General features: G+C 46.6%; 1 protein-coding gene across 21 annotated transcripts in view; it reads right to left on the reverse strand.

The window, feature by feature from the left end:
- Nucleotides 1–26,588, reverse strand: part of DNM1 (dynamin 1) — a 65,377-nt gene that overhangs the window by 2,393 nt on the left and 36,396 nt on the right. For 5 of the 21 annotated variants that reach the window (XM_038156743.1, XM_038156742.1, XM_038156740.1 and 2 more), the window contains exons 11-21: nt 24,851–24,937; nt 24,594–24,664; nt 24,091–24,142; nt 22,850–22,861; nt 21,470–21,583; nt 11,052–11,161; nt 10,353–10,464; nt 9,159–9,170; nt 7,717–7,887; nt 7,299–7,540; nt 6,720–6,938 (exon numbers count right to left, since the gene is read on the reverse strand). In XM_038156743.1, coding sequence (XP_038012671.1) covers nt 6,720–6,938; nt 7,299–7,540; nt 7,717–7,887; nt 9,159–9,170; nt 10,353–10,464; nt 11,052–11,161; nt 21,470–21,583; nt 22,850–22,861; nt 24,091–24,142; nt 24,594–24,664; nt 24,851–24,937 — 1,202 coding nt within the window. Of the gene's footprint in view, nt 1–3,393; nt 3,431–4,904; nt 5,063–6,719; nt 6,939–7,298; nt 7,541–7,716; nt 7,888–9,158; nt 9,171–10,352; nt 10,465–11,051; nt 11,162–21,469; nt 21,584–22,849; nt 22,862–24,090; nt 24,143–24,593; nt 24,665–24,850; nt 24,938–26,588 lie in introns of those variants that run through there. The other 16 variants (XR_005259307.1, XR_005259302.1, XR_005259301.1 and 13 more) reach the window with 7 other exon arrangements.

Raw genomic sequence — 26,588 nt, forward strand, 5'->3', positions numbered from 1 at the left:
ATGGATGGGGTCCTCTGAGACGCGCTGCTGCCAGAGGCTCTTGGCTGGTTTGGAGGAGCACCTTCTACCCCTGCCCTCAAAGCTACTGCAAGCCTGAGATTCCCTATTCTGACGTGAGAGTGATCTCGGATGTCAGGGACAAGCTTACAGCTTTCAGTTTTCCAGTTCTGGCACAGAGTAAATGCAGCTTCTACTTCAATAAAAAGAACTTTGGCTACTTCTTCTCCATTCCGTTCCAACTCTTTTGCTGATACTTTAGCTACATAAATGGGCAGCAGCTTAAGTGTTTGCCCTCTGCATGGAATAAGTGTTCTAGAACCTCCTTCCTGTAAGGGACTGGGGAAAAAAAAGCCACAACAAAAATGTACAAGACCACACCCCTGACATGGCTCTCAGCTCATTACCTGAAATATCACTTCAGTCTCAGACTACAGGCTGTAAGAAAGCTATAAATAAAAATGTGTTCTGTAAGACTGAGTCCAATCTGTGTTTTTCCTTTAAAGTATGCTCCTTGCAGTGTCTGTGACCTCAACTGCATTTTGCTGATGTTTCATTAAGATAAATAAATTGTTCAGTATTAAGCCAGGGTAGCTTTAAGGTCCAAACCGCCTGAAATGCAAAGAGCAAAGCCAACAGCATGTAGACCAAATGGAGGGGAAGCCCTTGCACTGATCATACACTGATCACCAGGTGTCACAGAATTAATGCCTCAATAATTCCACACTGACAAGATTTAGATTACAGAGAATCAACTCACTGCTAGAAATGAGGATATTTGTACCAGTAATCCATAATCACACTGGCACTAGAGGAGTTACACTCCTTATAAATCAGGGCAAGTTCTCTCATTTAGCAAATAAACCAGAGCAACTCTCCAGTCCTGTTTATTAAACCTCAGCAGAACTTACTGCTCCAGATTTATTAAGCCTCAGAGCTTCATGACATGTGGGATCTGTGCATTATCTCTAAGGGTGCTCATGGTGTAAATGCAGCCACACCAACCCTTTGGTGGCTTCTACTGTCACTGGAACAGCAACAGCACCTGAATTAAAACCCTACAGAACTTCAGCTCAACATTTAGAGAGATGCTGTTGCATCATCATGTTAGAAGGCATTTTCTGAGAAGGTGAAAGTACCCTTTGCATTTCAGGAGTTTGCACAGGTTGTGCTAAAAGCCTCTGAGGGTTCACATGAAAAAGGTGCTTGAAGCCACCAGAGTATGTAAAGTGTTCTGGCAGGAGTGGCCACTTGACCCTAGCAGGATAAATGGGGCTGAAAGGAGCACAAGTAATTCACAGGTAGATGGGCTGCTTTTTGTAATGTACTATGATTGATTTTTGCACTTATTTCTCTCAGCATTCAAAGCATTTTAAGGTGTGGGACTACTTTTTAAACTTGTAGGCCATTTCTGTTGAGGTTTTCTGGAGATGCTTGCAGAATCTGCCTGGTAAGGTTAGAAAAAGCTGAAAACTATTTACCAGCAGTAAAAGGGGCATAGAAATCTCTCAGGCAACATTTACCCCCAAAATGCTGCTTCAGTCAGACTACATTGCTAGTCAAGTCTTATTATATCACTGAAAAGTCCCTTTTCTCCGTCAGGACAAGGAACAAAGTTTTGCTCACAGGGAAGCCTGTGGCTGTCTCCAGTACAAAAGAAGGAAGACCTGAGCCCGGGCAGGAGCCCAGGGAGATGAGTTCCAGTGCCTGTCACATCCTTTGAAGTCAGTCTTTCAGGTCATACCCAGAGAGAACACTGAGCTAATCCCATCTAAGAACCACCGGGCTAATAGGGAAGGACCTAACAGAGGTGGGAAAAGATCATGTTTATTCCCTTGGACTGCAAAAGTTTTTGGGTATAATTTTTTAAATCATTTGTTGGGATTTTTTTTTTTTGTTTTTAATTTTTATTTCCTTGGTGCTCTTTATGCCAGATTAAAAACAGAATGCCCCATAACAGCGAGTCCCAGAATGGGGTACAGACAACAGTAAGGCTCCTTCCCAAGGTTCTTCACCCAGGATGCACGTTTCCAGGGCTGCCAGGGATGTCTGCAGTAGGCAGAATATGGGAGGAAACTGCTGATTGCTCCAACACTTCTGCAGTGTGTCATCAGTGAGGAGGGTTGACGATGACGTCCTCAAAGATGTCAATCATGAGCAATCACTGCAATGTGGCACCTCTCAGCTCTAACTGCAGTTCTGTGCAGCAGTAACAGACACCATCTACTGCAAGATGGGGGCTGGCTGAGACCCCCTGCCTCAGAACAGGGGCTTGAACTTCTGCTATTCCTATTAAAGTAGGATTTCAGCATGTGCTCTTCGCCCCCAGATCTCTCTGCCACAATCAGCAGCAAGAGAATCTGCAGGAGCTGCTGCTTCTCCACTCCTCTGTCATGAAACAACATCCACAGAGAAGGGAGAAGGGGCCCAAAAAATCCACACCTGCCCTGTTTTGCCCTCTGCAGCTCTTTGTCAATAAGGGCTGGAGGTTGCCAAGAAAAGGACTCCGGAGAATTTGCTAATGTCCCTCTTCACACCCCACTGACATTAGGATGAGCAGCACACAGCACAAACCCTCACCCTGCTACATCACTGAGCCACTACAATGCTGCAAAATGCAGGGAGAGAGAGGACAGAGAAATGGGCAGGAGCTCAGGGCAGAGTGTTTGAGGGACACAGATCACTACAGCCTTCCTCTTGCAGAGGAGAGAAGGCAGTTTGAATGGAAGCAGGAGGGTAACCTAGAAGGTAAAGGGCCAAGGGGAGAACAAACAAAGGGAGTTCACATCTATCTGATGTGGGACACAAGGATAAAAGGGAACATTCAATGTCAGAGTTACCCTGCACTCAGACATGGAAGTCCTGATATTAATGACCCAAACTCCTCTTGACTTCCATGAGCACTAGGGACACAGTGAGGATGGGAGCACTTCTCCAGCCAGACATTAGAATATAAGAAGAGGAGTCTGAACTATCAGCTCCCCAAGTCTCTGTCTTAATCCTAACAGAGCTGACAGACCAAATCAAAGCAGAGTTTATTCAGCTGATCTTACAGTCAGTGTGGATATAAGCCAAATGAAAGACACAGAGTTTAGACCCTGTTGCCAGAGCTCATTCCCCCATCCCACCTGCTCTATTTAGAAGCAGAGAAAGGGTCTTCCAGACCTTAAATCAGGTACTGAAGCTTTCCCAGCTCCTGCAGCTCAAGCAGCTGCTCTGGCCAGCCAGTTTTTCTGTTCAAGACTCCTCCCTTTATGAGATCCTGGCAGAGGTGGTTCATCAGACAAGGGACTCTGTTACTAACACAAGAACTGGGCAGCAGAGGAGAGCTGCAGAGCAGTGCTGGAGGATGGGGACACAGTGACTCATGCATCGCAGCGAGAGTGCGGAACCTACCGTGGCTGCCAGTCCTCAGGGGTCACTGATAGTGATTCTGAAAGACAACATGAAATCAACATGGCAGTTCAGACAGTTCAAGGCAGAGGCCACACAGACTGTCAGGAAGGTGGAACGGATACACAGGCACTTGCACAGACACTGTCACACATCCCCCTCCAAACACAGCATGAGTAGGGGGATGGCAAACACACAGCAAACACTCATAGCCTCATCTCTGCACACATCCAGGCCCTGCTGTGCACAGGAGTGCATCAAAATCTGTCCACACACCTACTGGCTTTCCTCACTCACCCAAGCTCCTCACACATCCAGGTTGACGTTCACCAGTGTCATACCCAGGTTTCAGCACCCACCAGCTGGGCACAGTAGCTGGGCTTGTCTCTCACTGAGGACTCCTATCTTCTGACCAAATTAAATGTTTAAGAAAGAGCTCAGGAAAGAGGGAGACAACATGCAGTCCTGAGCAGTACCTCAAACGGCACAAAGCAGGTGGGGGCTTTTCTGAAGGTCATAAATCATGAAATCAGCTACTTTGACCTCCTGAATAATTCAGGTCATTCAGGTGTGAGACCTTATCATAGAATGGTTTGGGTCGGAAGGGACCTTAAAGATCATCTACTTCCAACCTCTGGCCATTGGCATGAACATCGGCCACTCAATCACTAAGGAGATCATCTGTCCCTTGAAACTGTGTCCCCAAGAACCCTTTGGGAGTTCCAGTGATGTGTCCCCATTATATTGACCAGCACAGCAGCCAGTGAGAACCATCCTGGCCAGGAGGTACCCCAGACCCATGCCCTTGTGATACCAAAGAATGGAGAACACATTTATACCTTCAACACATTTTTCCAATGGTTGAGTCATTCACACTGAAAGTTTCTTAATTCTCCTTCAAGCTCTTCTACTTAAAGGTTCTATCAAACTATTTTAAACTAAAGAGCCTAAGTATGTGGGGAAATACCTTCATAGATTTCTTTCCCAGGCCAAATCCTAAATGCAGTCCATTGCACACTGATAGGATCTTGGACAGTTTGTAACTTTCAGCTCCCAAAATTATGTATTTGTCTATATGGACTTGCACAGTAAACTGAATAAATGCTAAGCACAGAAGCAGGATGGTAAATCTTAAGTGTCCTTAATTATATGCAGGAAAATCTTTCTGTGCAAAAAAATGTACCATGTGGTGATTACATGTGAAAATGTGTTTATACACTTATGTTTATGAAAAAGGAGTAGCATGACATTTGTATAAGTTCATCATTCATAAAATCAGATGCTCAAACCAGAGGCACAAAACTACCAAACTTCTACACAGCCATCATTGAGCACACAAAGCACACCCAGCCACCACCACCCATCTGAGTTCACTCCACACCACCAGCTCCTCCAGCAAAGCCCACTCGTGCTGAACACGAGAGCTTTGCTCCTCTCTCACACACACCACACAGTTGGTTAGCAAGGGAAAGATGGGCATTAAAAAAGCAACAATGGAGATGGCATTCGTTCACCCATGGCAGAAGGACCCGAGTCCAAGTGCTAGCAGGGAACATTCTTATTCTATATACAGGAGAGGAAGAGAAAGAGTCCCTTGTCATTGGAAATTCTCCATTCATCAGTGAACTCAAATGACAAGCTGGTATCAGGATCCGGAGGAGTCTATGAACAACTGGAAGAATCAGAGAGGGGGATCAGAGAATGAGCATCACACTTCACAGCTTCTGGAATTACATTCTCAACTCCAGATCAGGGCAGTCAGTAGCATGCAATCCAACCTACCATCTCTCCTAAACCAAGGGGTTGCTCAGTCAAGCATGAAACTCTTTCCTCCTTTGCTCCAGTGCTGCTTTCCTACCCTTCCCTAAACCCTTGTACTCATGCAAAAGGCAGAAAAGCCATTAAGATAGGCTACGACAGATTTCTTTAAAAAAAGGCCAATTCATTTCAGCCCATTTGGGGAATCCTATCATGACAGCCAGGTATATAGAATATTTTTCATGAGTGAAGAAATGAAACTGAGTGAAAGGAGGAAAATGGAGACATAAAGAAGCATAACTATACTGAAAACAAAACCACAAAGTAACAGTATATGGAAAGGCAGGGTCACAAGAAGCAGGAGCCAAAATACACAGTAGAAGCATGCTGACATCCATAGGTGCCTCCACAGTCTCCAGGGCAACACTGAGGTATGTGAGGACAAGTTACTGTGGGAGCTGCATCAAGGTGCATAGGAAGGACTGGGGCAAAGGCACCAAGAAAGTAAAATCATTTGCATACACCAAGAAGAGTCAGAAACTGGTCTATAAAGCTGTGTGGACTCATCCACCTCTGGGCTGGCTGCAGCCTGGCAGAGAACACTTCCCTCCAAACAGGCAGCACCAAATATGAGCTGGGCACTCTTGCAGGAGGAATATTGAACCCACTCTGCCATACACCACCCCCAACCATTGACAGGCTCGGTGTTTCCACAGCAAATGGCAAAGTTTCAGACCCCCCACTGGAGAGGGGTTTTCCACAAGGGAAGTGTTCCCTCTGCTGTGTCACTGGGGAGCTTCTGGTTATGTTTGTTCTTTACACTGCAATTACCTCCTCTTCCTCAAGGGAAACTAAGTACCCAACATAAAAGCATTCCTGGTTCCAGACTGCCTCCCAAGTCCTGTTCAGGAACACATACTCAGCTGCACCAGGATAATCCCTTATTACTATGTTGAAGTGTGTCTGAAGTGACTGAACAGGAAAGGAAATGAGTTTCCTAATGGGAAAGCAAAGCTGTGTGATTTGAACCCTCTAGACTGGAAAATGCTGAAGTTGATTACACAAGCAACAAAATTGCCTAAGAATTCATTTCCCTGCCAGTGATTCTGTGATACTCTCCTAGCCAGAAAGCAGCTGAACAGCTTTGAAGGTCTTCCAACTCACCTTGAAGAACTCTGGGCCAAGAGAAAAGGGGCAACTTCTGACTTTGGGGAGCCCTACACAGAGGGGAATCTCACCCCAGTCCTGTGATTTATCTGGTGACTACAGGCATTGGTACAATTGCTGTAAACCTTGGGTTCAAGGGTTTTCTCCCACATTCTTTAGAGGCTTGTAGAGAGAAACAGCTGCCCCTCTGTTTCTGAGAGCTGCTTGGCATTGCCTCAGCATACAATGGAATCTCAGAGGACAACGATGCTCCTGCCTCTGGATCCAATTCAAATATCCAAAGGCTCTACCCACACCATGCACTCCATTCTCCTCCTATGGCCCAGGCCGGCCAAGCGCTGCCAAGGCTCCAACCCAAAACCAGAACATACTCCACCTGCATGGAGCAGCGTTTCAGGACTTACCTGGGAACACCAGGAGGAGCACGATTAGGCCGAGAAGGAACCTGAGGTGGGGGCCCGAAGGGATCAGGAGAGGCACCTGGCCTGGAGGGCACAGGGGGTGCACCACCCAGTGTGGACCCACCAGCAGGAGGTGGCCCAGGAGCCGGGCCGCGAGACCCAGGCCTGGCGGGGGGCACTGCAGGAGCTCTCCTCTGCGGCGTGGGGCTGGATGTGGGGGACCTGCCAAACAAACAAAGGCATTCAACTGCAGCAACAGCTCTGGGATCCCTACGTCACCACAGGCACCCCTCTGCCTTCAGTGTTTCTCTCTTTAGCTTCACATCACTTTACACACCACCCTTTGGCTTTCAAGGACCACACCAGGCTGCCTTCAAAGCTACGTCAACCCCATCCAACCCAAGGGTTTAGAACATCTCAGCATCTCTGTAAAGATGTCCTAGGAGCCTGCCAGCAGAAATACCCAGGACTCTTCATCCACAGGAAGAAGAGGAGGACTCCCTGTGTCAGCGGGAGGCCCCAGCAAGGCCCTGGAGAGGCGTCAGGCAGGTCTGCGGGGCTCTCCCCCTGAGCCTGTGGTACCTGCGTCCGGACGGTACGCTCTGCACCTGCAGCCAGGAGTCGTCCACCGGTGGGGGCATGGGGGTGCTGATGGTGCTGGTGTTGATGTCCCCGATGATGTTGAGGGCCTCTTTCAGCGCGTGGTACATGCGCAGCATTTCGTCGCGCCGCTGGGCCTGCTCCGCCGACTCCTCCATCAGCGTGTTCTGGTCGCCACAGGAGTACAGGTTTGCCAGCAGCTCCGAATGGATGAAATCCTTGGTCTGTAGGTGAGCAGAAAGGGAATCAGTTTTCACCATCTTTCCCCAAAACACTCTATTCTGTCCCCACCTCTTCTTTCCAAGCTGCCTTCTGTTTTTCTTCATTCTTTTCCTCCCTCCCTCGCTATTTTTCTCCTTTCTGCCTCTCCCACCTCCCCTGACTACAGTGAGATAAGTACATTGTTTATCATGAGGTGCATGATTGTCTTCGGCATGAGGTCTCTGATGGTTTTGTTGACAATTGCCATGTAGGAATCCACCAGGTTCCTGATCGTTTCCACTTGTCTCTCCAGCTGAGGATCCATGGAATGCATGAAACTATCTCCTCCATTCTCCTCTGCTTCACTGGCCTGCAGAAAAAAAGGAGAAACATTGGTTCTTCAAATGTAACATAAAATTGGCTTCTCATGAGAGATAAGAGAAGAGTAGAAGGGAACAGACAGGAAGCGCATGCAATAAATAAAATTAATTTAAACTTACATTTTGAGCTGTGATTGTCAATGCACAACTCAGTTTGTACAGACTTCTACAGCTCAGATCTGAGAAATTTTAGCAATAAAGCTGCTTTCTTAGTAGAAAGTTATTAAGAAAAGGTGAAAGGCAACAGGGACTCCTGACACATGTTCAGAGGTTATGGCTCAGGGGCATTTCAAAGCTGTATTATTACTTTTTAATGTTTACAGCTTCCTGAAAGGTTCTTCATTTGGTCTGGATTTTCCATTACCATAGTCAGTTAAAACCAAGAATCATTCACCATAAATTAAGTTTCACAGGCTCTCTGCCATGATGCATCTTTGTCCTCAGTATACAAATGAGAAAACAGATACAGAGAAGTGCAACAACTGCTCCTCTCAGGCTGACCACAAGTAGATGGAATAAAGTAGAAAACTTTCCTCTCACTTCAACTGCAACTCCTGCATCACAAGTTAGAATTATCTTTTCTTTCACACCAAGCAGATGAATCTCTTCCTGTTTGCCTGAAGTACATTGTTTATTCTGCAAGGTAAAACCTGGACTGTGCTGTTTGACAGCAAGCGATCTCCAAGGTCCTTCCATTTGGGATCAGTTTTAAAGCATTGAAACATGAAAGAATTGCTGCCTTCCTCAATGCTTATTAAAAAAAACAAAAACCAAAACAAACCTGATTATATAATGAGACATCTTTGTTTTAAACAGCCCTAGTCTGAATAATTTGCCATGTAGGAAATGGCTTCTCTTTTGTTTTGGGGAACAAAATATATGAGAAAGGGCAAATTCTTTTGTTCATTTGAGCTTTTGCTGAGAAGATCTTACATAATGAAGGAATGCAAGGTCTCAGTGTGAAACAAAGTAAAGGAAGTGGATGTCAAACAGGACAACTTAAAAAAAAAAAGAGGGTAAAAAAACCTCAAAAATAAGCTTGCACCAAGATTCAGAAGTCATACAAAAAGGGAGGAATAAAAAGAAAAAAAAGAAAACTCAAACCAAGAACAGAAACAGACAACAGGAATCCAACAGAGGGTACAAAGAGGGAGAAGAAGCAAATGCCTCTCAGGAAATTGTGACAAAAGGAGAAAAAAAATGAGAGAGCTATCTGGTGAGAGCCCCAGGAGGCAACACAGGCAGAGGGGGTCAGACTTACTTTGTCCTTGTCCTGGCAGGCCAGTTTGAGCATACGTGGAAAAAATTAAAACAAAAAGGGACAAAAAAATTAAAAAATACTTTTAGTTGATGTCAAAATTTTGAGAAGGTCCCATAACAGCACTGACAAGTAAAAGACCAATCCCACCAAAAATACATCAGTACCTCTATTACCCTAGAAGGGGAACAAGTGAACTGTTTAGTAAACTGAAAAGTGGGATGCTCTGTGAAGGAAATCATATTGTTAGCAACAAAGGACAACTTTCTTACCTGCAGGGGCCACTGCCATTCCTTACAAGGGTTTTGAGACAGGGACCAGAGTTCCCATGTCACACCCCTCCACTTGCACAGCAACAGGTGGCCCATGGCCACTGTGCTTAAGAGGCCCAGTCTGGTTCAAAGCCAGTCTGAACTCATGTCACTGTTAAAGCCAAGTCTCTAACTCTGCTTTTAAAATCTCCTATCAGTTTGTTAGGAAATGCTTTAAGGCAAAAGCAGCAATATTCAAGTGTAACAGGACAGAATGCAAGAAATCTATTAGAAGCAACAAATACAAACAGAAAAACAATTATCACTTTTCTAATGGGAAAACTATTTATAGCAGCTTCCTCTCACAGAGGAACAGGAAAGGCTTGGAACAGAAACAAATACCACAATTGTCTAGAAGATACTTTTAAAGCACAAAATAATGCTGACAATAAGAGCTGTAAGGACAAGGGGAAGGGAAGAGATAAGAGTTCTTGCTAAAGGAGCATATTAGAGTATCCACAAAGCAAAATTCAAAGAACATGCCTCCCCGATTAATTGGAGGAAGGAAAGGGAGAACAGCTGCTAAGTCAGGAAGTTCCTAATAAGGCTGTACAGAGTTACCAAAAAGGAATAGTGCCTTTGCTCAGTGGATACCATACCAGTTAGTAGTCACAGTAGTTAAATGTCACCCTTATATTGTGAATTTCATGTCCACAAAACAAGACAGCTAGAGGGATTTATCAAGGCAGTCTTTTCCTACGTTATCTTCCCTTTAAAGCTGCCAGTTGCTTTATCTCAAGCTTCCCTAATGGAAGCACCAGAAAGATTCTCATCTCTGGAAACACAAAACCTTCACAGACTTATTTTCAACACAAGAAGATGGAGCTATCCTTCTCAAGACACATGCTGTGCTCCTCCTTATCCCATTATTATGGCTGTCACTTACCCCAACACGCTCTGGGTAGACTCCTGCACGGAGGAAGGAAGCCTTCCAGCTGTCCACCTCCTCCTGGGTCTCACAGGCCAGCTCCAGCTGCCGGTAGTCCTTGTAAACATTCCTGACAGCAAGACACATATTTTATTATTCTCTCTGTCAACTCAGAGATCTGCCCATATTTGACAAAGGTATCAATGACTAGGGAATCCTCCTGTCATTTTAAGACAGAGATGCTCGGTCCCTTGCTAGGAACTTCATGATGACTCTGCAAAAGGAAAGTTTTTTTTTTATCAAGTTTGATTGCTCTCAAATCAGTTGTACGTTTCAACAAGGCCTGAAAAAGATTCCCTTTTCAATTCTGCTTGCTGCTGGACTCCTCCACCCCTCCCAGGTCCTATGGATTTCCCTAGTCACTCACCAAGAACACTGTGATTATAAACATTTATCCCAGCCACAGGCAGACCGAGGTAACCACACCAAAAGGCTGAAGGGTTAAGTTCACACCACAAGCCATGCACTGGCAAACAAAAGGAAAATTATACAAATCTGTAAGATCAGAAGGAATGAAGTTAAGTCCTCCCATCTTGTTCATCCTGAAAGGACACTCACATCTTTCCTGGACATCTATCCTAACACACTCATCCCTACTCTGTTACATCAATGCTGTCCCTAGCTCCAGCAGCTTGCTGTGCTGAGAGGGGAGCATACCTCTGTTCAGTGTTGAAGAGAGCAAAGATGTGCTTGCTGGACATGAACCCCTTCTCCACATCTCGCAGTTTCAGGTTATCCACTGGTAACATGTACTTCTTCTCCTTCTCCTGAAAAGGGAATGAGGAACAAGTCACTCCCTGCTCCAGGGCCACCTCTGCTCTGCCAGCATGGAGTATCAGCAACAGGGCCCCACATCAACAGAGAGGCATTCTCAGACCCAGGTCCTCTGTTTCCTTGAGTCTGTGAGAGAAGGGGAAAGCTGGAAAAAAGAGTTTGTCCTTCCCAACTGCTTTTGTGATGTGGCCCAACAGCCCTGTCTCATTAACTCCTCCAGGACCAGGAACCAGCACAGCAATGTCCAACCTCCCCAGATTGTGCTCAGCACTGTGGTCCCACTCTTCTTAGCAAAGGGGTCAATCCAGGTTCAGGAAAAGCCAGGGATGTAATAGAGAAGTTGGTTTGATACAGAAGTTAAGTGTCAATAAACCTTGATGTTAAATATTATGTTAAAGATCTGGTTTATATGTACGTATCTCAAATTTACCTCTTCAGAAAACCTGGCTTGCTGATTTTGTTACTTCATCCTATCACTGTCCTAGTCCTACACTCTATTAGTTCCTATGAACCCTTCACCTTCATTAAAAAAACCCATCAAAACTTGATCTTAACTTTTACATTTGCATTCAGAAACTAAGTCAGAAATTATAACCCCTGCTTAGTCTCAAATCTGGATCTACAGCAAATTAATAGAACTGAATTTGGTTTAAGGCCCTCATTTGGAGCATCCTTTTCCAGCTGGGAATTATACCCCAGCACAACAAGAGAGGGAGCCCTCACACTGGTCTCCAAAAGCAGAATGCAGCTATTCAAGACTAAGCCAAACCCAGAGCATCCTCCCATGTGCAAAGCAAGCATGTAGACTGTCCCTTGTGAGATCTTGTGTGTTTGCAGACTTTTCTTGGCTGGAAACAACATGATCAGTCTTGGGGGAAACAGGATGGAAAACAAAGCTGGTCAGTGAGGAGAGATCCTGAAGAGCTGACCAGGAAGGGAAGGACAGGGCAGAGGAGCAAAAAGTGACAAAGCTGCTGAGCTCAAACACCCAGAGAACTGCAAGTCCAGCCTAACATCCTCTTAAGCTTCAGCTAAATTGACTTGAGTTTGCTAAGGATACCAGCACCTCACAGTACTGAGATATCCCAAAGACAAAACTGTACCAGTTCATTACAAATCATATACAATGGGAATATCCCCAAAAACAGCACCCAGAAAACTGAAGATATCTCCTGGCTTGCTGCCAGACTCCCTTTCAAAGATGCCAGGCCATGAAAACAAGAGAATTCTTTCCAAGCAAATTTCCCTGGACTTTCTAATACTGCTGATCAGTTTTAATTAGATGTGGGCAGGCATTTTTCTAATGGGGTATCTGCCAGCCACAGGCTGCTCTCAGAGCTACTCAGACTACTTCAGGTTCTGTGAGCCACAAAGAACCTGCAGTTTTCTCTTACTCTGGGTGATCATTATGCTGACTTAGGCTGAACTAGTGACCTAGAAGAGAACAACACCAACTGCTGAGTGTCTGGCCAAGTCAGACCATCCCCACTGCAGCCTCGCTCACCTGGAACTCCCTGCACTCACTCCACAGTCCCTGGGCTAGTAAAAAAAAAAAAAAAAAACAACACCAACCACCCCCCAATCCTTCCCAAAAACCCAACAAAAAAACCAAAATCACCAAAACAAAACCAACAACGAAAAAAAAACCCACAAACAAACAAAAAACAACAACAAAAACCCCTCTGCAAACGAACAAACCTAAAAACCCAAACCGCAAAAAAAAAAAAAACCCACAAAAACCCACTCAACAAAATACAACAAAAACTGCTGATGTTAAAGATGTCTGAGGAAAACCTTGTGCATTAGGCCCACATAATTCCATAGAAGTTCTGCAGTGGTGTCATTCTTCAGGAAAAAATGTCAAAAAGAAAGGGAATTCCATGTCCCTGATATGGAAACAACACGCTCTTTGCCAGAGTTTCAACTTTCACCCTTTCCAAGCTCTCACATAAACGCTGCCACGTGATCAAGACAGCACTATCTCCACATGCTGATCTTGCCACAAACAACAGAAGACAAAATATCTGTCTGCCAGCACAACTTCTCAGTCCTCGAGGTGGAGGTAGCAAGAGCAATGAAGTGGAGGACATGGACACAGGACAAGGAGCCCCCAAGCCAGGCAAGCTGCAGCGAGCCCCTGCTGCTCCCCATCTCCCCACACCTCCCCCTTCCCAGTCCCTTTCCAGCTTCTCAGTTTTCAACCCAGCCTGTTTTATATCAACAATCTGACTTCATTTCCTGAATGTAGAGACAGGAAAGTGTGGAATGAGCTGCCAAGGGCTGAGCCTCTCCAAACTTTGGCTGAGCACTCTGCCCATACGTTAGCAATCTGGCAGGGTGTGCTGTGGCTGAGCAGCATCCTGGCCAAGAGGGGAAAAGGGCTTCTCTCTCTCTCTAGCTTTCCAGACTTGGAGTCAGGAGAGAAGAGAAGGAAGAGCCAGCACATATCGAAATGGGAAAGTAGTTTGTGAAATGCTATATTCAAAGTCCTCAGTATGATCCCAAGAGGTTTATGTTGCTCATACAGCCCTTCATTAATAAGGAGAAGAAAAAAAAAAATCGGGCAGAACTCAGCAGCAGAGTATGAGTTATATAAAATGTGCTCCTTGGCTGTGAGTGCGTCTGTAGAGCCATGAGGCCAAGGGGAATGTGACAGAGACCCCCAGACTGTACAAAACAGAAGATGGTGCTCAGTTGGTTTGGGAATATTGTAGGCACAGGGTAACCACCCCTCATCAGGGCTGCTGCTCCCCACAGGAATCTCAGCCTGCGTGGAGAGCTGCAGAAAGAGATGACTGCAAGCTCCTTGCAGAGGCAGGAAAAGTGCCAGAGGATTATTCCCCCGCCCCCAGCACAGTGCAGAATGCAGCCATATGGCTCTGTACTTTGCATCTACCAGGGAAAGAAAACACACATGGCCAGGAAACCGACCAGGATCCATGAGCCATTCCAGTTGTGGGGTGGCAAGCACAATAACAGCAGGAAAAAAGCGATGCTGAAGCTGCAGCCTGATGTTCCAATGTCCTTTATTACTGCTACACATCTCCTTACGGTGGCTAAATCCTGGAGATGGGTTTTGGCCAGATACAGCAATAATCTGCACTATCACCTGAATTATTTGTTGCTGAACTATAGGTAATAAACTGCAAGAAGTTCACAGAATTCAGCAGGCAGCAAGCCAGCCTGACTCCAAGCATTCCCTCCATTCACCTGGACTGCCTCAGCAGCAAAGCAAATTTTCCTGCTCTTGGAGACATGCAAAATGAAGCTGACAGATGCATGTGTGGGCTCCCTAAGGTTGGAACTTGGCACTCACAGCACAAGAAAGTAATTGGCAGAATTATCAGATCTCAGTTTGCATTTGGAGCATAAATAAACTAATTAAAGGTTTCCCTGTAGCTGTTATGACAAACACCTTCTTCTGCACAGAGACAAGGGTCTGTGGATATGGGAGAAGACATTACCATTGCTTTAATTGGGGGCTGTGTGACATTAGGAGAAATTCATCTTGCTTAAACCTCTTAATCTCCTTTCCCTCCTGTAAGATGTAAAGTATCACAGGTAAACAAATCTGCCCCAGAGATGCCAGGAGTTTCAGTAAAATTGTTTCTGTTAAACACATGCACAGCATTTTGGGAACTCCAGTAATAAAACTCTACTCCAATGGAGAAATATTAACATAATAGTTTATAATAAACACAGTCCACAAATACATGCACACTAAAAGATTACTAGGAAAAAGGCCTCTGAAAAACAGTTTGGAATATTTGAAAGCAAGTGAGCTGAGCTTTTCAAGCTGAACCAACCACTCCACTCCCCCAAACAAGATGTTACCAATTGCTTTCTGCTTCTTGTCTTAGCAAGCAGAAGAGCTGAATTTCTGAGATGTGATTCCTCCAGGAAGCCCTGGTCATCCCACTACACAAGCACATCTTGAGACCATCTTTCCCAGACACAGCCCACCTGTGTCACTTTTGCCTTCAGAGCATAATTTATAGGAATGATTCCTCCCCCAAGCTGCAGAGCAGCTGTAATGGCTTGTTTACATCAGAAAGCTACCTTGGTTTAAGTTTAACTTAAACAACACATCCTAAGATTTTAAGCTGATTTAGTTCAAAAGCTCTGTAGACACCAGACCTGGACTCATATGATTAATCACAACCATTACTGTTGACTTAGTAAGCATGGCAATGGTAATTAACTCACCTGCACTAAAGTAAAGATTTTTATTCACATCAGCCAGAAGAACGAGCAGATTTAAACCTGCAGCCAAGTGCAACCCTAGGAAGCCATCAGGGGGTTTATGAGGAAGCAGAGGCAGAAGCCTGAGCTGCTTGAGAGAGACTATAGTGACCAAAACTCGACTGTCACGACCCCTTTAACAGCACAGCAATGTCCACCAGCCTTCACAAAGGACAACCAGGCACTTCTCCCTGCCCCTGTCCTTGTGCCAGGCCAGGGATGAACCATCCCAGAGTATAGGACTTGCTTTGCTAAGGGTAAAGCACAACACACACAGAGACACACCAAGCGTTTCACACCCCTGAGAGAGGGTAGCTTACACCTCCCCAGTGCACGGTCAGTGCTAAGATGGGAGTTCCACGTGTTCACATTTTTGATCACAAATCTCATCCATCCACACCAGGAGAAGGAATCCTGGAAGGGAGACACGTGAATGAAGTCCCCTTTATCCCTGCAGCACAGGGAGAGGGAGCAAATCCTGTGGGCAGGGACTAACATCTGGAATCGCTAGAGGAGAGCCAGGCGTCACAGAAAGCGACAGCATTCCTCAAGTTTCCACGCAGGGTAGGGAACCTTCCTTTCCCCCGCGCAACCCCATCCGTCAGCCGCTCACTTCCTGCCAAACTCTGCCTTCCCAGCAGCCAGCAAGCTCCTCCCTCGAGTCTAGTTAGCTTTCCACTGCCACGTCAAGTGAGGCAGAAGGACAGAAGGGAAGCAAGAAGGGAGGGAGCAAAAACCAGAAGAGGGAGGGAGGCTCAGCAATGCCAGGGCGTAGTGGGGGGAGAGAAAGAAGGGATGTGGATTGCTCCTGCAGCAGCCAGAGGTGAGCTGCAAGGGCAACTGGCCAAGGTTGCCTTCTGCAACCCTGTCCAAGGACCTTCTGGAGGGCTTGGAAGCAAAGGCTGGTTCTGTCTGAGCTCTGTCTGGACCCGCTGGTCTTCAGGACAGGAGATGAGGGTGCATGGGGCCTGAGGATCCTCCCACACAGCTCCATGGGGAAGAAAAGGAGTTGAATGAAGCAACAAGTTCTGCGCACCTGGGTGACAGCCAAGACTTCCTCCTCAAACTGCAGTAATCGATTTTTTTTTTCTCTTTCTAAAAAGGTGCAGCATCTCCCAGGTGGAATCCAGGTACCAGCCTGACACCAGCACTGGAAGAGGAAGGCGCTTGGAGACTGGCTCCAAATTGGAAACATGCAGGGAGCAACATTTCTTCTCCCCCAGCTGCCAGAGGAGGATGTTTTTCCAATCAGGACTTGGACTTTCGTTCACCCCATCTCTGCCCCGCACAACTCCATCCCAAAAGCGGGGAGGGGAGAGGACTAATGAGCTGCTGATTGCCGGAGAGCAGATCGCAGAGGCTCCACTCCGTCTGCCCAGTGTTCAGACTACCTGTTCAGGACTACGAGATTGTACAGTAGTCTGCACATTGGTTAGGCTGTGCTGGGATACACCACACACTGCCAGTGCTGCACGGGGACGGCATCACCTGCACGGCAGAGGGACATGCTTGGAGAGGGTGGGCTCTGGGGATGGCTGCATGCAGAGGTCACTCATCTCTCAGCCTGGGAGGGTCTAACCCTTTGGAGCCATGCCTGATCATCACTTTTACCTGCCTGCTCACCAGCCTACTCACAACCCTCTTTATTTCTGCTCCGTCTCTCTCATTCCATTCTTTTTTCTTTCAGTTTCATGTGCTTGTCTCAAGGTAGCTGTGTTCAGGATGGCTTGTGTTTCACATGCTAAGCTTTGCCATAAAATGCAGAAATAATCACGCAGGCCTGTCAGAGTCACAACTGCCGTGTGCTTTGCTACCCGAGAAGGCAGGTTCAAGCACAGAAAGGTGACTGGAGGAAGGGGAGCTCATACTGTAAAGAATATTGGTCATAATACAAAGAAAAAACCCACAAGGGATTCAAAGGTGGAGGTTTGGATGCTCTGGATGTTGTGTTTGCTTTGATGTTTGTCTGCCAGAGAAAGAAGAGAAAATGAGTGAAAGCATAAATGAGGACTGATAAAAACTGAGTGAGATTATGAGAAAACATACACTTGTGAAAAAAGCTAAGTGCATGAATGAAAAGGCTCCGCAGAGAATGTAAGAAAATGAACATTTTCCAGAGAGCACCTGAGAGCAGCATGAAAGCAGGAGAGGAACCACCTCAGAGCAGACCTGCTCTTATGCTCTTTAAAACTGGATGCAAAAACTCGACTGCAGGCAACTCATCACAGCAAGCGTCTGATGACTGGGGGCATTTGAGTAAAGAAAAAGATTTCTACCATCTGATCTGGGCCTCCAGGACATGGACTGGGGAGTGGAAGGGGCCAGAGAAGAGGGAAGTGCATGTGTGCAGTGGGGGGGGACAGTCTCTACTGATCCACGTGTTTATTTGTAAACTAGAAATGGGGAAGAGACACTGACAGGTACAGAATACACAGCTATTTAGTGCCTGTCACTTACCCAGGACAGGAATACGTTTCAAGCAAAAGAGAAGGCATGAAGACAGAGAAGAAGCTCAACAACTGATGCATCAGGAATCAACACAATCTGTAAGGAATATGAAGCACCTGCATGCACCTAAAGTACCTAAAACTCTGCAGCCATCCCTCCTTGTACACACACAGGTCTGAAATGCAGTGACATTGCATGCAACGTGTGAATACCCCCAAGCCAATAAGTCATTTTTCTCATGTAGCCACCCATTCACACAAGACCCAAATTTCTAGTACATGATTTACCTGAGTAAGGACAAAAGGTTCCATCTGTATTGCACACTCACACAAATTCCCAAAGGAAGCAGCAGATCCATCCATCCACCCAGCTGTGCAAACACTCCAGCACACAGTGGCACACAGGCACTCCAGAAGGAACAGTTACCCTGCAGAGCAGGGTGTGAGCTTTACTGGCAGGAACCACAGATTACAGTGCTCATTCCATCCTGCCTACAAGGTCCCTGTCACCAGCAGCTCTCTCCAAGCTCACAGACCATCTTTTCCAGCGGGCAGGAAAGCCCTGCAGAGTCACAGGCACTGTGCATTTCATAAGGATCTGGGCAGGAGGAGTATTCAAATCAAATTCTTGTATCATGTCCACTGTGGTGCTTGCTGAGCAGCCAGTTGCTCTGGTGCTGTGCTGCTGCTCCACTGGGATACTATGGCCTCCCTGGGCAAGGAAACCTCACTCTGTACTGGCAGCAGCCAGAGCAGGCTCCTCCCCACCTCTCCTTCCCACTGCTGGCCGGCAGCACGATCCCACAGGGTTCAGGAGATGCAGGTACCTCAGGAGGGTCGCCAGGTCCTGGGAGGCCAAGCTTTCTGTGGGGTCACTCTCCATGGGGCCAGTGTTTGACTTATTGAAAGGAGACAGGAAGAAAAACAGAGAGCCCAGGAGCACACACACATGCTCTTGGCAGCAAGGCAGAGTGGGGAGCCAACTTTCCACCCCCGCTTGGCCCACTCTTTCCTTCCCCTCCCATTCCCCAGCACACTCCTTCAGGCCCCTCCAGAGCATCAACAGCCATATATCCCTGCTAACATGTAATGCTGGGCCCTTTAAGACATTTTAAGCTTCAGTTCCTTTCTTCAGAGGCAGAGAAAAAACAAGCCAGCGCTGCGGAAAGACTGGTATTTCACTAATGGGGTCCAGATGTCTTCATTCCACAGACACTCGGTCCTGGCTTGTGGGACAGGGCAGGGAGAGGCAGTGTCCCCAGTCCTGCTGGCCCCAGAGGTGCTGGCCTAGCCTTCACCCTCACCCCAGCACACACCACTTCACCCTGCTCCTTCCCCCATCAGCACCCACAGCTCTGCTTCCAGCATTGCCATCCACAAAAGGCAGATTCAGCTTTCTCCTTGTTCCCTCTGGAAAGCAGCCAGAGCACAGGGGAACTAGGACAAGAGAGCCCACAACACTGCAGGGTGGGGCAGACAGCCTCCCCCTTCCTTCCAGAGCTGAAGCAAAGCAAGACCATGGTGTACAACCTTTGAAAACACATGAGATTGTTTCAGGAGCTGAAGAGGACAGGAGTTCTCCTGAACTGGTGAAGGAGGAGAGTTCTGTAACAGACATGTAAAAATCCCCTGTCTGACAGGGGACCATGCACTGTGAGCAGCTCTTGGGTGTTGAGTCAGCTCCATGCAGGACTGAGGTTTGGGATGGGAATCCCCACACTCAAGGCTCTCCCAGCTGCCCGTCAAATGCACCAACTTTTAGCCTGATTCAATATTTGAGTCCAGGCAGACGTTGCTTCCTTTCTCCCTCACAACAGCCAGTGATCAAGGAGCTGAACTTGGGGAGGAAGCAAATAAAACACACACTTCCCTTTCCCCCCTGCTCCCACTCAGTTGAAAACAAAGGCTCCTTTCTCAGAGGCAGCTCAGACCTCATCGGTGCTGGTTCTCTGTGTTTAAGGGACAGGGGCTGGCAGGGAACTGTTTTCATTAGGCAACTCTGCAGAAGGGAAATGGTGCAGACCTCCAGTTGCTATCAACCCCCAAGGCTGCCCTCCCTCAGGAGGGGAGGGAGGTCCAATCCCCATCCCAGGCAACTGGAATCTATCAACAGTTTATACATCCCCATTGCAGACTGCCCTCCCTCCCACTCCCTGGGGGAAGAACAGGGAATTCTGATCATCTCTGTAATACAGATGTAGCAGCTGGCTTTGATTAAACTACTTGATGTTTATAACCACTCGACCTGCATATGAAGCCCAGAGGAGAGGGAAGCCTCCCCAAGCAACTCTGAACACAAAGGGCAGGGGTCTTACAGCAGAGACACACTGATTTAGAGAAAGCCATTTCAATGCCTGGTTCTTTAATTAGGAAATTGCTGCCTGCTCATCCATAGCAGCACAGCAGTCATCTCCATACAGAAAGCAATATTTAGAGGCTGATTCATCACTGTATTTGTCATCATTTCTACCTGCTGAGAAGGAAACAGGCCCACTGATAGCAACTAGACAAGAATCCAGTCCTGGCTGCAGCTCCCAGACACAATAGTGAGTGCCTCAGAACACCTGAGGGACACAAACCACAGTAAGATGCAGAGAAGTTTCTTCATTTACTATCAGAAACCCTAATCAACTCAGAGCTTACAACTACATCCTACCAGACATTTTTCATCTCCCAGCACATTGAGGGGACTAAACCTTTCAATCACATCCTTACCAGAACCATCCAGCTATTCTTTCTATTTTCACAGTAATCAAAAGGGACAATTATCTACCTTTGTCTTGCATAGGAAGCAAGATGCTGTTGACAGTGATTTCAGCTGGAACGATTCTGTCTGCTTATAATAATTCCCACTGAAGCAGAAACACATCACAGCATGTTGCCAGAATTGCTAATATTCAAGATTATCAAGCAACTCTACAGAGTAGGTCCGTGTGGTATTCCACACATCACTGTACTTCTGATCAGCAGAACTCTGACCATTTACAACTCAAACAATTTTAAATATAACACTTTAAATGTGCTATATTTAAAATTGGCATGCTCAATGTAGAATCAGTAAAAAGACATTCCTACTTTGAATGTTTAAGAGCTGGACCTGGGCAAGATTAACTAATTTACTCAAAGTCAGAAGGAGCCAGTACCTGAGCTAGAGCTTCAGGTCCACAGCTCCTGCTGCTTTGCTCTGAGAGAGCTTTTTTCTTGGAACCAGGAGATGCATGAAATCACTGCCACGTGCCTTCAGAAAACTCACTGCTGCCCCACAAATGCCTAAAAGTCCAAATCTTGGAACTAACCCATCACACCCTTGATGATCACAGCTGCCACAGCAAAATGAATAAAGGTCAAATTCATTCCAAATGCCTGTCAACTTCTCACTAAGCCAGAACTTCAAGCATAAATATTACTCCTTGTGCGTCAAACAAGCCACATTCACATCAGTTCTGAAATGCTCAGTAGTACTGAGGCCATGGGGAGCCTGGCCCAAGGACAGTTTCAGCTTGTCACAAGCTGCAGACAGCACTCAGAAGATACATCTGAAATATCCAGTGACCTGAAGTGCTGGTCCTCATCAGATGCCCGAGACTCAAGCAGCAGAGTTGAGCTACTCACCTCATCATCCTTGTACCAGGAGAGGTTCTCTGCTGTCAGGACAAACCAATACTCCTTGGAGCCACCCTTCATGATCCCAATGTTATTGATGGTGAGCCAGCCTTTCCGGATCACCTGAGGGGGTAGAAGCAGTGAGCATTAACAGGGACAAGCATTCCTGGCCTTAGGTGACAGAGGAGGGATCCAAGGGTATCCCTACATGCAGAGCAGTATGGAAAGACAAGGAACATGGTGCTCTCTGCTGCTGCCAGAAGAGCCCCCCATTCAACTGGCCAGTGGAGGTCCTTGCCCCAAAAGGGCCAGGAATAGCATAAAAAGGAGGCAGGAAGGAACCTGGCAGTGCTGTGCATTATACCCTCTGCCAAGAGGAAAGAGATACAGAAAGAACTACATCAGGAGTGCCTTGGACACTGGCACAACCTACAAGCATCAAATCACAGCAAAACACCCAGAAAAGGCCACACCTAGAGAAAACCAGGACACCAGCACATCTATCTGCAGCTGTGGAGTGCTTCACTCAACTCAGGGTAGGGACAACTAGTTCAGAACACGGCCAAGCACCCCAGAAAGAATTGAGTTTAGTGAAAGAAGTCACTAAGGACAACAGAACAAAATGGTGCATCTGGAATTAGTACCCTGGACTTCAGCATACCCAGGGATTTGGGCAGTCATATTTATCTTGGGCAAGACAAGTTCCTAGAAGTTTAGTCTGTAAAGAAGCCAGGCTATTACTCTCTAGGGGACTCCTATTCACCAAGTGCTAGTTTAGAACCCCACACGTGCTATAATCAAGTGCAGGTATGCATCAGCTTAAACTCATTAGCTTTTACTATTACTGCACTATTCCCACCCAGAAACATCTGCATGCATTGTTTGTACAGTGTTGTATGGATATGCTAGCTGAAAACTTCCTGGCATTGAAAAACCACGAGACTGCACTGTGTCTCTGCTGGTTGCATTGTGTGAGCAACCTACCCAGCTGGCCTGCCTGGTTACCTGCCCTGGAGGTACAGGATCATTTAACTGGCAATTTACTATGTACAGGCAAACGTAGGAACCTCTGGTGTTCAGCTCCTGCCTTGTAAGCTCGAGCTAGTCCTACTCGCCGTGTGGACAGGAGGGGGCAGTGGAACAGAACTACACATCCTTGGATTGCTGCTTTTTATCTCCACCCACTCGAAAGATGTACCCGCAGTTCTGAATTCTTCCTCAACATACTACCTTTCCACCTCGTTTCTGCTTCATCTGTGTCTAATGCCAGCTGCCCTCCTCTCCCCCATTCGGCAGCAGAGGGAATAATGTGTTTATGCCCTGGTTTTGCCTTCCCAGATGCAACATTAATGTTCATTAGCACACCCTGCTGAGTGGCCTTCTACTCACCAGGATCTCATCCTGCAAAGGGGAACCATAGCAACAGCAGCAGAGCAGAGAGCAGGAGAGGAGCAAAGAGAGGAAAGATTATTACCAGGAAAGCTGGAGCAGGAGAAGAGAGGCTCAAAAATAAAATAAAATAAATTGGAGGCTGGTACCAAATCTTTTACCCCAGGTGTTAACACAAGCAACCCCCATCCCAAAATAAATCTGCTAACGGGAAAGCGAAAGCACTTTACAGGTAGATCTGGAGTCTGCCCTTTGCACTCTTCTACGCTCAGCTCTACTGTAAGGGACCGCAGAGGATGGGACTCCCTACAGCTGCTCCAAAATGGCTGGCTGGCCAGCCCAAGCTGCTGCTGAGGACACCTGCCTGCCAACAATCTGAAACACTCTGCAATGTCATGTCCAGGGAGAGGTGGCCAACATTCCGTTATGAAGAAGATGGATGTCGGGAGTGAATGTCTTTTTAAAAGACTAAGCAAAAGCATTTGCTTCCATTCTCTATGAAGCTGCTTGTAAGGCTTTGTTTCCAAGATCTTCTAGCCAAGATAGCCTTGCCATGTCCCCAGCAAATCTGGGATAAAGTGTCATTAGTCTCTTTTTAATTCTGTGTACACTCCTTACAGTTCCTGGAGGATTAAGGGAAGTCCTCCCCTCCACTGCTGTCTTCTCCCATGGGTGTGTTCTGACACGTACCCACTGCAACCGTGGCTATCATCACCCTCTATCTCCCTGTACAGAGATTGATACACTTCCAGTGAAGTTTTTCAGAAAAAGAGTCCATGAACTCTCTTGAAATCTCTTTTCAGAAAGTAGATACCACTCATGGGAAAGACAACTAGAAAGGACAATTCTGTAACAGTTCAGACCTAGTGTTCTGTACCTCTCACCTTGGCAGGAGAGTTGGCACAGTTAGTGAAGGGGCTGAACAAACTGGAATTTACAGAACATTAATTAATAGGGATTTCTACCAGAAAAGCAAGACCAGATCTTGATTATCAAGCTGCCATTGCCCTCCATTGCTGCCAGATGCTCAGTTCTTCCTGACTGCAGGTAGCCTAAACCACTGTCCTCCAGTTATAAGCAGTTTGATGAGTTAAAAACAAAACAACAACAAAAAAAGAAAGGCAACACAACAAAACAACTTAGAGCAGTGCTGCATCCAGCCCAGCACTTGTCCACCTGGTAGCTTCCAGGTAGCAAACATATCCTCCTTGCAGCAGTGAAGGAGATGGAACTTGGCCTACCTGGTTACCAGCTGCCTTCTTCTTGCTCATCTGGCTGCTCCTCTGCTGAGCACTGAAAACAACAGCAGAGACATTCAAAACTTCTAAGGCTCTTCTTGATCACCTGAATGCTCCTCCCTTTGGATAGCTGCTACAGTGAGCTGGAGCCCCCCACCACTGGCTTCCAGGCCTTAATAACCCAATCTTTTGCCATCTGCTCTCTCAGCCTGGACTACTCATCTTCTCACTCCCACATGAACCTCATTTGGATCACCATAGCTGCTGGCTTTCTTTGTTCTGACACAAATCTAATACTCTAACACCCCCTTCCAGGCATCTCTATTCTTGCCCCAGCCTTGCAATCCAGAGCCACTGAAAAAACAAGCAATACTGAGAGCTGCACCGTTCTTGGGACAACAGAATCTGCACCAGGGCCTCTGCACCCTCTATACTGGAGCAGCTACAGGACAGAGCCACAGGAAACACACGTGGAGAAGAGGAGGCAATAGGAGGTGGGTGCTTACTTGGCAAAGCCAATGAAATCCTCGTGGTTTGTGTTCATGTAAGCCAGCTCAATGTCTATTAGAAGCATGACCTGCCAAAGAGAGGCACAGACAGGAGGTTAATGACTGACACTGCTAAGAGGGAACACAGAGCCCTGGACATTGGTCATCCCATCCCCTCTGCAGCCAGACACCCCTTGGCTCAGGTCCAACTTAGACATCTTCAAAAGGTGTCCCCCACCCAGTTTCCCCCCCCGACACACACTCCTGATCCCCACCTGATCCTTGGTCCTGCCTTCTCTCTCACGGATGTGGGTGGTGACGATCCTCTCCATCTCCTCCCGCAGGTGAGGGTACTGGCTGAGCTGCAGGACAGAGGAAACACGTGCACATGGGAAAGGGAGGTAAAAAGGGGGCTGCAGCCCCCCACATGTACACATGCACACATACACCTTGCTACCAGATATTCTCAAGGGAAGTTCTAGAAAGCTGGACTTGCGGACAGATTTTTCCAAGTTCCTGGAGGTCTGTTGCAGGCAAAGTTAATTTCTGCTTGCTCTGGGCTTTAGAGAAAAGCTCTTTTCAATCTTGCAGAACCTTTCTGTCTCACCAGAGACCTGCTCCAAACTCACCACATTCTTCCTGCCATGAGGCTTTTGGCAAACCCCAGATTTAAATGCACTGCTTCTTGCTTGTTGGGTTTTTCCCGTTTAATGAATAGTTTCTCTATGTGTTCAGCATCTCACTGTAGCAGCTAAGCAGGTGAATGGCCTGTTCTTACAACCTGTCAAGTCCTCTAGGAGCTGAAGTGTATTTCAGTCCCTGTTTGCTGAGGGACTAAGTGAAAGCACTTGTCTCTCTCCAACATCTTCAAGCAGAGACACAGGATCTGAGCAGCTCAAGGCTTCATGTCTCCAAGAAACACCGAGCTCTGGACATCCAGCTGCTTCTACCTGTGCTGGGGCAGGATTACATAGCTGAGATCTATGCTCACATTGTATCTACAGCACATTTTTTGCCACATTACTGAGGAGTGAATCCTTTCCTGCCCACACTGAGAAGCAGGAGGACTCTGGTAGCTGTAATTCAAGGGAAGATTATCTACAGAGATAATACCTGAGTTACACTTCTAGAATCAGCACCTTTAAAGTCCTCTGGGTTTCACACTGCACCTGCCTTCATGTCTAGAGTCATAAACCTCTAGTGATTCCTACAGCAACAACTGCTGCATCTCAGGGCAAGCCCAGCACAGTCAAATGAAATTAAACCTCTAGATAGAGAATCCAGCCCTTTCTTCCCTAATTCACCTATCCCCTGTGAAACTATTTTCCCTGGTTTTTTTAAATATTGCCTCTAATTTGACTATGATGTCAAACAGTATCTCATTTGCCCAAGACTTGTACTGCATTTGTTTTGTTCCTCTAGTTTATGAAAGCTTCTTCTTAAACTGGTTTGCCCTTTTTTTTTAATACATAATTATAACATGCTACAAAGAACAGTCTCAAAATGTGCAGAATCACTTCTGGAAGCCAGATCCCACACTAACCACCACCAATATTCCTAACATCTGCCAATGAATAGTTTGAAACCCTTTGAGCCCCCTTACAGCCAAACAAGTTGCAATAGCCTAGAACTGGAATTTGGACTAGATTTGAAACTATTTTAAAATGTGTAGTTTGTTTTTGAAGGCCACAGAGGCAGGAAAAAAGTGGAATTTGTGTTCCTCAGTACCACCTTGTCTTAAAAGCAAAAACTGGGTGTTCTCCATGATCTTTTGGTTCAGGCAGCTGGTTGCTTCAGAGACAGACAGGGAAAGCTTCCTGTTTCCTTTGGGGGGTTGGCAAAGGATAGATGGGCAAGTCACGTCAAACAGAAAAAACAGGAAGTTGGAAAACCTTCAAGCAAGTCTCAGCTTCTTTGCTTCAAATTTAAAAAAAAAATCAACAAACACAGTCAAACAAAAACCACATGAAACCTCCCCCCACCATCCCAGTCCCAACCAGTTCAAATGCACAC

The sequence above is a fragment of the Motacilla alba genome, chromosome 17 (genome assembly GCF_015832195.1).
Source record: "Motacilla alba alba isolate MOTALB_02 chromosome 17, Motacilla_alba_V1.0_pri, whole genome shotgun sequence".
Lineage (NCBI taxonomy): Eukaryota > Metazoa > Chordata > Aves > Passeriformes > Motacillidae > Motacilla > Motacilla alba.